This window comes from Mytilus trossulus, chromosome 14, assembly GCF_036588685.1.
Source record: "Mytilus trossulus isolate FHL-02 chromosome 14, PNRI_Mtr1.1.1.hap1, whole genome shotgun sequence".
Classification (NCBI taxonomy): domain Eukaryota; kingdom Metazoa; phylum Mollusca; class Bivalvia; order Mytilida; family Mytilidae; genus Mytilus; species Mytilus trossulus.
In genome coordinates this window covers 41,410,472-41,422,569 of record NC_086386.1, presented here as the reverse complement: position 1 = coordinate 41,422,569, position 12,098 = coordinate 41,410,472, and the positions used below count along the sequence as shown (strand labels likewise).

At 31.6% G+C, this 12,098-nt stretch overlaps 1 protein-coding gene across 1 annotated transcript; it reads right to left on the bottom strand.

The window, feature by feature from the left end:
- Positions 1–8,527: 8,527 nt before the first annotated feature.
- On the bottom strand, positions 8,528–10,786 carry LOC134697768 (uncharacterized). The gene has a single exon (XM_063560055.1). It carries the CDS (start codon positions 10,439–10,441, stop codon positions 8,528–8,530), a length of 1,914 nt encoding a protein of 637 aa, XP_063416125.1. The 5' UTR covers positions 10,442–10,786.
- Between the last annotated feature and the right edge of the window lie 1,312 nt (positions 10,787–12,098).

Below are 12,098 nucleotides of genomic sequence, written 5' to 3'. Positions count from 1 at the left end.
AAATATGGTAAACAATTCAACAACTTGAATTTAAAATTGAAAAAACAAAATGTTTTAATTAAGGGACATCTTCCTTAACAGAGAAACCATACCCCACCGTTCATTTACAGGTCTATTTTTTTCCTGCTAAAGACCGATATAAATTATTACTGAGAAATAAAGAACATCATTTGGTCCCTTGTTAACCAATAAGAGAAGCTTATTTTTAACCAATATGAAACAAAGATATTTAATGTTATAAACAATCTAACCTATTCTCCAATTTGTATAATCAGAATCGATAAGCTTTGTGCCATCCTCCAATATGTATCCATTTTCCCGTAATTTTTGCCAAACCAATCCACATACGACTCAAGCTAAATTAAACAAAAATACACTATACATGTGTACTAAGGTGTTTGAAAAAGGAAAATAGATACACAAGTTATTATTAACGCTTTGCCCAGCATACTTTCAAATACGTGGATATTTTTATCTTTTTTTTTTGTATAACAATATAGTGTTTGTGTTTCCAATTAAGTACTGTTCTCAACTGTGTATTTATTCGATGTACTTAAAAGTCAGATATAATTAAATGGACAAACAACTCAAAAACTCAACAGAACGATTATTTTCATAAATACATATTCTAAGTCTCTTAAAATACAGGCAAGGGACATCGGTGTACGAGTGGTCCAAGACGTTAAACTACTGCATCACTGGTATGCAACACCGATGTTGTGAGTTTGAATCTTACACGTGACAGGTGTGCTAGGATCTAGTCTCTTAAATTTATTATGATTGTCATTTTTCCTATTAAAGGTCGGTGTTACTTACCAGGCCCTCGGGTTCCCCAACCAATACAAACTGACGGCCATGGAATTTGCACAAAAGGGTTGAAAATGGTCTAATTACACCAGAGATGAAAATGTGGATACTATTTATTATTCATAAGTGTTATCTACATGAGTCAATGACAACCTTATTACTATAGTAATGACCAATGTTTAACATTATCATATACCTCAGTTAAACTTTTGAATATTTTCTACCACAACATTATACATTTTTTTTATTGCCACTCATATGTAAATGTGAGGCAACTATATTTGGAAAATAAAATACGTTGTTTATATTGTACTATGAAAATATAGTATAATACCCCCACAGCTGTAATAGCTCCATTACAATTGCATTGTCAATTGCAGTCTTCGGCATGATTAGTAAACCATGTACGTCACTGCACAACTGTACTCTATGAGTTTGTGATGAAACTTCAATACGCCGATAGCATTTACCTTCTTTAAGCTTCCAACCATTTTCACATACAAGTGTACCTGTATTTTATATCAAAACCGATATAATGATTGAAGTCGAAACATTCATATAATGCACGGATTTTTTAAATAAGTATATAATAGTATGAGTGCATCATTGCCTTGTTATTTTTTTGTTTTTAAAAATAACTATGACATCTTTTATTTCTGTACAATAAATAATTACGTTATCATATCCAACTATCGCCGTCATCACGTGACTTTTACACTTAAGTTGTTTATCATTAATGGCCGATAAATTATCAATGAAAGTGAACGGGGTACATAGATAAAACGGTTATAACTTTTTTGTTATAATGTATATTTAACCTTCCAACCCCGCCTTTTAAAGTTAATAGTTTTTTTACAATTAAATATGTTTTAAGTTTCAGTTAAGAAATATGATTTCGTGCTTCGAAATACTTTTCAAAATTGAGGTGACATAGCCACACAGCCTCCGTTGACATCTTCGTTAAAGCTCGATAAAATTGCAATGGGACCTTTTTGTAAAATCTATTTTCTCCACTAATTAATTGTTACTTATATCCTTCCAACCCCTAAAAAGAACATAAACATATTCATTAAAATGAAATTACAAACCATATCAGTTCAGGCATTAAACGTTTTGCCTCGAAATTTGGTTGAAAAGTTCATATTTTGGCAGTCTTCATCAAAATTTTCAAAATGGCGGCCAGCGTTGAAGGTTTCGCAACGACACAACATGCCGGTATTAATTTAGTTGTAAATCAAAAAGTAATATTTCAAAAATTATCAAAGTGTGTCTTTTTGTACTAACAAAATTTCTTTTTTCACATGTTCTTCGATATATTTATTAGGAACAGTCTCTCACACTAAAAATAAAGATTTACAAGCACCGACTATGTAGTTTACATGTACAGTGATAGCGTTGGGCGACATGGGAATATATACTTTTGAAGATTTAATTGTACGATGAAAATCGAAAAAATGTTAGATGCATGTCTTTTCAATAATTGTCTTACCTTAATGCAGCATAGAATTAAACATTGTTTCCCTCTGTTAAAGTGGATACATGCTATTTGTTTTGATAAAATTTCGAAGTTACATATAACAAAATGGCGACCAAATAATTTTCAAACGTAGACGATGTTTTACACTTATTTTGCACATGCAAATAATTCAATAAGATTTTTACTGTTTGTATTGCAATTAAATATGACACTTTATTGTAACAGGTGTTGTCCCAGATGGTTGGCTGATTGGCAATATTAAACCGTTTTTCAAAAACAAAGGTGACAAAATGGACCCAAAAAATTATAGACCAATTACAATTTTAAGCAGCCTCGGGAAACTCTTTACTGCAATTTTGAGTGAGCGATTAACTAAGTTCTCAGACGAATTTCTTATCTTGAACGAAAATCAATGTGGATTTCGTAAGGGCTATTCAACAATCGATAATTTGTTTATAATTTTTAACTTTTTTGAAATTCTAAAAAACAAAAAGAAAAAAATGTTTTGCGCTTTTATTGATTTTGAAAAAGCTTTCGATAAAGTTTGGCGGGATGGACTATGGTACAAGTTGCTAGTGAATAATATGAATGGTAACATGTATAATATAATTGTAAATATGTATAACGGTACAAAGTCTTGTATTGCTTATAATGATTGTAAGTCAGAATTTTTCCCGTGTAGGAACGGGGTACGCCAAGGGGAAAATTTATCACCATTTCTTTTCGCCTTATTTATGAACGACCTCGAGTCATATTTATCAAACTGTAACTTAGATGGTCTCCAAACGATAACTAACGAAATTGAAATCAAACTTAATACATATTTGAAATTATTTGTAATTTTGTATGCTGATGATACTGTGCTAATGGCAGAATCAGCTGCAGATCTTCAAAGGCAACTTGACTCATTTCAAGATTACTGTACTTTATGGAGACTGAAAGTAAATGCAGATAAAAGTAAAATCATGATATTTTCTAAAGGAACACTTCCAAGAAACCTACATTTCAATTTGAAGGGAACAGAATTAGAAATAGTGAATAGTATTAATTATCTAGGAATAGACTTAGCTAGAAGTGGGAATTTTAAGAAAGCGAAACAGTCCATAGCTAATAAAGCTACGAAGGCTTTCTACGAGGTTCTAAAATTAGGCAGAAACCACGGGCTTTCAATCAAAACGCAACTAGAATTATTCGATAAGATGATAAGGCTTATTTTATTATATGGGTGCGAAGTATGGGGTTTTAGCAATAATGAAATAATCGAAAAAGTCCACCTAAAATTTTGCAAATTGCTTTTACATTTAAAATCTTCTACACCATCGTATATGATATATGGCGAACTTGGAAGATATCCTCTAGAAATTGATATAAAAAATAGAATGATATCATTCTGGGGTAAAATTCTTTCTGGAAAGGAGTCAAAATTGTCAAAAGTTGTCTATAACTTATGTTTTCAATTGTCATTTGTAAATGGAGATAATTTTTTATGGTTAGATAAACATAAACATAAAAAAAATTTTGAATGAATGTGGCTTAACATATATTTGGAATTCACAAACGTTTATTAATTTGAATTGGCTACGTCTTACAGTTAGTAGAAACCTTAAAGATCAATTTGAACAGAATTGGCACTTACTGTTAGAAGAATCACCAAAAGCTATAAATTACAAAGTATTTAAAGATAGTTTTAGTTCTGAAGCTTATTTAGATATTTTAGATAACAAAAATCTAGTAGAATTTTGCAGATTTAGAACGACTAATCATAAATTACCCATTGAAGCTGGTAGATGGCTAAACACCAGCAGACAAAATAGAAACTGTACTCTGTGTAAAAACAATGAACTCGGGGATGAATTTCACTTTATTTTGGAATGCAAATTTTTTGAACAGGAGAGAAAAAATTACATTGAAAAGTATAGCTACACAAAGCCAAATATTTTAAAATATAAATTATTAATGTCATCAAAAAAGAAGGTTAAGTTGAGTAAACTCTGCAAATTTATCAAAATTATAAATAAATCTGTGTGAACTCCTGGCTTTATCTAGTGTGACGCCACCCTATTAATAATTTTTTAACATGTCTTTTACTAAATGTATTTATTGAATATTGTATATATTGTAAATATTGTACATAATATTTTGTATTTCTCTATACCTTGTCAAAATGATGGTTTATTGAGAATAAAGATATATATTGAAACTCGTATGATAATCAAGGATAAAGCTATATTGTGGAGATATAAATTAAGTCATCAACGTGATCAAAGAAAACAAACATGGCAACGTGGCCTAATCACGATGTATGTTTTGACAAGACCTAATAAATATATTAGTATTATATGATGGTTTATGAAATCATTTTATTATAATATTTTATATTAACAAAAAGGAAACCACGGATGGATGGTAACAAAGATAAAATATCTATATATATATATTGAAATCATTAAACGGGTAACCAGTCCATTTTACATAATCCTAATTAAACCAGTCACATACAGAGTTATCGAACCTAATTATGACTGGAATAGTTGCATATGGTCCGAGTACACAGTTATCTACCCTCAATTTTCGTTGTCCACAAATATAGTTCCCTTTAATTTCAGTATATTTTTTCTTAATTTTTTTTTTTGCCTTTCCTTTCAATTTTTCCCCTTTTTTTGCTTTTATGTGAGTGTTAAGTCATCTAAGATAATTTCTGTAAAATTTCTCTTTGATATTTTTAGCAGAAATGAGTGATTTGGTAAGGTAAACATAGGTGCAATTTCCTCTTTTCGGAAGGTCTCTGGCTTAACCCTTACTGGTGTCCTTGTGTTTTGTGTTGTCAAGAGAAAATGAGCTGATGAAGTTTTCTAATTTTTTGATATGTTTTGTGGGTAATGTCAAACTTTATGTACACCAAATCTTGTTGGAAAAGCGCAGGTGGGATTTTTTTTATTTATCATTAAGTTATAATAGACAGATAGGGGAAAATAACTGTGTACTCGGACCATATGTGAAATAGATATAAACTACTATAGGTGTTCAACTTGTATCAGCACAAACTGCTGTATATCCGTGTTTTTTTTTCATGAGTACCAAGAATCATGAAATTTTCAGGTTTATATTTGTTTGTGTGGATATAACATTGTTTTGTCAAATTTTGTATAGAAGCATATTCAATCTATGAAATGAATTCTTCCTTAATAAACATTTAAGTATTTGCCTCATTTAAACACACGAAATGCGAGTCCTAATTTAAAATGAAATCCAAATGATGTCTTCCTTTATCATCAACCGATACACTTGTGTTATTCTTATGCAATTAACGGTAAACCTTTTCATTAACTTTAAATTAACCGTACAATTCATCATGCAATTTTTAATTACTTATCTCCATTAATGAGCGATTAGTACAAAATAATCGAAACAAAGACGTAACCTACCTAGAAATGCCGTTTCAATGACATTTTATCGAAATTTGAATCGTACAAGTAATGACACAATCTTCCGGTTGAACATTTCAATTTGTATGACGGAACGTTTTGTCAAGACGTTTATGCGGCAAAACTTAATCATGGCGTTTCTCAGAAATGATTGATGCATTGTTTGAAGAGAAAATATCGTCATGAGTACAAAATGTAAATCCTGGAATCTAAGATGAGTTTATTTTATATAACAAAATAACATTAAAATGTGTACACGTTTGAATGGTTTTATACTAGTAATTTTGGGGCCCTTTATAGCTTGTTGTTCGGTGTGAGCCAAGGCTCCGTGTTGAAGGCCGTACTTTAACCTATACTGGTTTACTTTTTAAATTGTTATTTGGATGGATAGTTGTCTCATTGGATCTCACGCCACATCTTCCTATATCTATATACACGTTACACTAAAAATAGAACATTTTATAATGACAAAAAATATGACAGATGTAAGTCGAAAAAGAAGTTTGACAACAACTGTTAACAGTGACGAAAAAATATGAATGCAGGTTGCAGATTAATACTTGAAACTTGTGATAAAAAAATAAAAGACACGCAGGTTAGACAGACTAAATACATTTTTTGTCCGTAAAATGAGAAATGTGTTTTGACTTACATATCCTGAAAAAAATATACGACGATTAAAAACTGGACATGCCTTGCTCCTCCCACCTCATTTCCAAAATTTCTTAACAGCGAAATATAGGTCAAAACTCTATATGGTATATCTATATAATGGAGTGTAAATCAAACGAAGTATATTCGTTCTTGATATTAACATAACTTTTTAAAACAATGTCAACTAAAAATTGAAATGATGTATGAAAATCGATGCAGTCATCAACAATTTTAGAATATTTCACATTAAATTATTAACTGTTAATACTAAAAGTATCTGTAAAAAAGTAAATGTTTGTTTGAAAGGAGTATAACAATTGAAAATAAGAAGAAGAAAAATGAAGCATCCTGGCCTTTTATTGTTTTCCAAGCAACCTTTCTGAAAACAATAGAGACAATTGTGATGAGTATGTTACTTACCTATATATATTTTCACATATATATGCATCGGTGCTTTGCGTCTGCGCTATTTAGATTTTGTTTGCACCAAAAAAATCTTTCATTTGCGCCAATAATACAGGTAAATACAGGTAACAGTTTAAAAAAAAAGGAAACTGTTAATATAATGAAAAATTGGAAACACAGTTTGTGATTGCTTAGTACGACATATTCCTCCAAAATTAGTCGGCTGAACTAAAATTAAAACACTTTACACTGTTGAGAGTAGTATCGGTGATGTACATGTTATCTGGGTGTGGATATATAGATATAGAATAATATCAGCCCACGAGCCAGAATATGAAGCTAAATGTCGAGTGAGCGTAGCGAACGAGCCATTTAGCTTCATATTCTGTCGAGTGGGCTGATATTTTTCAATATCTATACAATCCACATTTAGATAACATTTTTATCATCTTTCAAATCAATGTTTTTAAGCAAAATTTCCTTTTTTTAATAATTTTGCGGGAATTCTTATTACCGGAGTGTCTTTGTTGTTACTAGGCAACACACGTCATCGACATATTAAACCGCTGAACACCTTGCGGCCAAAATACGCAGGGTAAAATATTCCCATTAACTACATGAAGAAAAATGTTTTTTGTACATGCTAATTCATATATGGGTATATAATATTTGAAGATGATACAAAAAGAAAAAGAAACAAGGCTTAATGAAAGATTGAAAAACAAAAGTAATTCATATCACCAGAAGAAGAAAATACCTACTCGCTAACTGCCGAACAACTTTTAAGCATACGCTTCACAAAACAAATTCCAGAAATATCGCATCAAAATGTTGTTTGTATTAAGTCTGAGAGTACTTAAATATTTAGTTGTCGTTATTCGTTAAGGAGAAGTTAATTTAAGAAAGACGGATATTGGTAAATTGACCTTTTTGTATGATACGATCGACATCTCGCACCTTGTACCCGCCATTTGTAAGTGAGAAGACATGGAAGGTAGGTGTCATTTACATTCCGACTTTTCCACCAAATTGCATTGGGACGGTATTTGGTTCAAGTTATTGAGTAGTACTATTTCCTAAATGTGCTTTGCCTTAATGTCATCATTGAAAAACATATTTCCCGGGGGTATTTTCATTACTGAGGAACAAAAACAACCATATCACCTAAAATTTTGGAATGTTTTTTCAATATTGCTTCGCTCATCGCTGCATACTGTTAGTCCATTTACATTGATATACTTGACTTTTTTTTGTATCATTCGTTTGGTAACTTTGAGAATAATTGATAAGATATGTCATGTTTATGATTCTTGAAAAAATGTATATATTCTTTCAGTGTATTCAACTAGGTAGCTCAGGAGTCAGAGCATCTCTATGAGAATGTCTTAGGTTCAAATCCTAACTTAGTTACACTGAAACAGTTATATACTATTAATGGAATCTAAACATGTTGAACATGTACATGTATTCATCAATTAATATTTTGCCTACTTGAGTCTATCTCATGTGAATGATCAATGTACATTCATAGCCAATATAATTATGATTTACACCAGTTTTCACATTGTTTAATACTTGAACTGATATTTTTATACATGTACATGTATCAATAGAAAACCTGACAACTTAGACATACTTATTGATTATCAAGGAAAACAAAGTAAGGTGAACATCACTTTAATTTCAGATTAAACAAAGCATTTTAAATTATCAGTTTGCATAAAATAGTAAAATCAAATGTTGATGAATGATTTCGGTTTTAGTTATCGCTATCACTATCACTGTCAATAATACAAGTACGTTTTCGTTTGTTCACTTTGTTCAAGTTGTTCTTATTAGAGGGTTGCTGATCGGATGATGTTCCATTGTTAAAAGTAAAGTTAAAATGTCCACCATGAAAAGTTGCATTTGTAAAAAGACCACTCATTGCAGGATGCACGTTAGGAAAATTAAAATTCCCATGATAGATCGACTGATTACTGTTACTGTTACTAATAATTTCTGCTGACTGAGACTGTGTTATTGTTTCTACAGGTTTAGTAATAGTATGTGTTTTACTGTTTGATATTTTTGGATTATTTGTTGATAACATCAATGAAGTTTTTTTCTGCTGCTCTAAGCTAGTTTTTGAATATGATAAGAGACTGTTCACATTTTTATGTCCAGTCCTTTGAACAATTTCAGTGTCCTGCACTCCTGCATCTTTTTGTTTTTGTATCGACCCTTTCCTTGCGCTGTGACCTGTGAGCCTCTTGTCATTATTAGGCAGTGCTTCGATTGCCATATTTTTTATTATTTTTGAAATTGATTTTGTACCGAGCCTTTGACCTTTATACCACAGTAATTTTGTGCCATAATTATCGATTTGGAATGTTGTGGCTTGTATATAAAATGGGGAATCATCTTTTTTCATTGTTTCTGGTCTTTTCTGTCTGTAAAGTTTGTATGCGAATACTGGACATCTAGAGTGGTCATTTTTATTCTCCATTGCAATTGGTCCTGTCTTCCGTAAATTGGAAAGGTTGTCACCCTGTCTTGTTTTTGTTTGACGTTCGCGACAATACTGGAGATATTCATCTCCATTTGTGTCCACCTTCAATGTTATGTTACCCCAACATAAATTGTAATGTTCTGTAACCCCCCGTAGACCGAAGTGGTAGTTGTTATTTATATATATTGTATTCATTAGAGAGCGCGGACTTGTTGCACCCATTATATTTTTAGAGTAGAACTTATTAATGTCATCGTCTGTTAACGGGTCAGCAGCATTTGGTTTATTTCCCAATCCAAGAGACTTCAAATTTTTAAATTTTGCACTCAACGTTTGTCTGCTTTTATAAAATTCATCATCCGTAATAATGTTGCATTGGTAGTTGCTGTCTTTTAGATACCGACTGATACTTTGTTGGATGGATTTCAACGATGTTGGTTCGTACTCCATTGTGCCATTGGTTTGTTTTTCTTTTGTGGCACTCATAAAAAAGAAACCTAATAAGCGGTCCAGTTCATGTGGAGGGATTTCATCAATTTTTCTGGTATCATTATGTTTAGTTTTCAAATAAGATTGAAAGATGTTGAGATCAGATTTGGTTTTTCTGCTGGTATTTTTGCTTTCTTGTTCTTTTATGAATGATTCTAATTCAGCGTCTGTCACATCTCTGAATCTTTGATGGTCTGTTGATGTAGTGGTTGCTTGTTTTTTGTTTACATTTTTTGCTGCGATATATTCATTTTCTTTTTCTAAGTGTACATTATCATCTTGTTGTTTTTGTGTAATTTGATTGGATTGGATGTTTACCGGGAGATTTTTATACCGCTCAACTGATCTAGGTTTTGAAAAGTCCCAATAATTACAGCATGGGCTATCCATTTCACTTAAGAGTTCATTTGTGTCTTCTTCTGATTCCCATATTGCATCATCACTTTGACTTTGACTTTCATGTGCTGAATTTCCCCCAAATTGATGTAAAAAATGTCTGTTTGATTGGTCTTCAAAAGCATCATCTTTCTCAGTAGCCATTTTGTATGTTTGTTTTGTTTTGTTTTGTTTTAGCAGACGAAAATAAGACTTTAGACTTGTTAGAAAGGGGGTTGTTGTGTTGCTGTAGATTTGTTTTTGCCATTTTTTATTTAAAATGGAACGTTCAATGTAGAGTGTATATAATATGTGCATTTAATCAATCAATTTTTTTTATTAATTTTACTGTGATTTTGATATTCACTATAAGTTTTTTTAATAATTTAAACTGCCACCCCCGCATTGTTGACATTTGTATCGATAGATTGATCTCGATACAGGTCAGATCAATAGTTCAAATCAGGTCAAATAGTTCAGTTCTAAAAAAAGTAGTCCCGGCAGAACTTATCAAGACTGCCGTCGACACCGTTTTATTAACATCTCGTTTCAGAATGTAAAGTAATTTTAGGAAAAAAGAAATGGTCAATTGTAAAATAGGTACTGCAAGTGTAATTTGTTTTATTAAAAGAATACATTTGGTGACTTATCACCATTACAATACAAGGCAATATGTTGGGAGAATTTGTTGATAAGTCCTGCTCACTTGATAATGTCTCCTCACTTGCACGTGCTAACTGGATACGAGTTTTACAGATATGTTGAGGAAGCTGATATAGCGGTAGGGAAGGATGATAAATCGTAATACACGCGTTATATTGGTTAAATCTTTTTCTCAAATGTTTATAGGACCTTCCTTTTCAAAGATTTGCAGAACGTTGTGTTCTTTATGTCACACGTCATGAGGTAGAGTCGCCTCTTTAATGACGTCACTATCAGAAACCTTAGTTGAAACAAAGAAAGTTTGACGTCATAATTAAATTTCGATTAATCATTTGCCTAGAACAGATAGTTCATTAGTGAGCAGATATATTTTTCAAACACCGTTTGTTCTGACACAAGACTTGTAAACAACGGCTCGGATGTTTCCATGACACTGGGTTATATGTGTGGTCATAAAAAAAATGTACAGACCTATTTCCTCTATACAGAAATAAGTAAACCTTACAACCAAAGTTCAAATGAAGTGGATGAAAGAAGTTATAGGCAACCGTACGGTCTTCAATATCGAGAAAAAATATATCGTATCGTCGACTATAACAGCCCGACATGATAAATATGAAAAGAAGACTTACAGCGTGTTTGACTCAGACTTGACAATGTCTGTGTTGTCTACTCCAACATGTGAACACTACATAATTTTAGCCTAAGTGACTCTCGGTCTTATTTTTTAAAATGAGAATAAGCTTACTTATTTACTATGGGGGAATACTCTTCATAACTATCTTATTCACGATGTAGCAATGAATTTCCTGGATATGTTACCTGTACAATTGCGGAAATGCTGGTTTTTTTTATCTTTTGGAGCAAATGAAATATAACCATGTGGCGCAAATAAAAGACTTTTTTTTGTAAATATTGGTGTAAATGCAATGCGCTAACATGTATCACAGACATATGCAGTCAGACAAAAGATGTCAACGACACGTACGAAGACAAAGGAAAGAAAATGTTGAAAACTGCAATTAATTGATATTGAACTGCTATTATTAACCTTGAAAAATATCCTTATAAAGCCTATTTCAATAACAGCACTTCATGGTTTTATCAAGAATTTAACATTTTTGCATATAACTCATTGGGGTTTCATAAGCATCTGTCACAACACTTTAATAACTATGTTTTGTCAAAATTGACACCATCAGGTTATTTTACTATAAAATCTTTGTGTTTCCTTATGACTTTTGCACAAAACACATTTATCATGCATTACAATGAATAGAGAACGGAAAGGGGGAATACATCAAAGAGACCA

Coding starts and splice junctions, on each gene's coding strand:
- LOC134697768 (XM_063560055.1), bottom strand. CDS start 10,441: ATGCACATATTATATACACTCTACATTGAACGTTCCATTTTAAATAAA.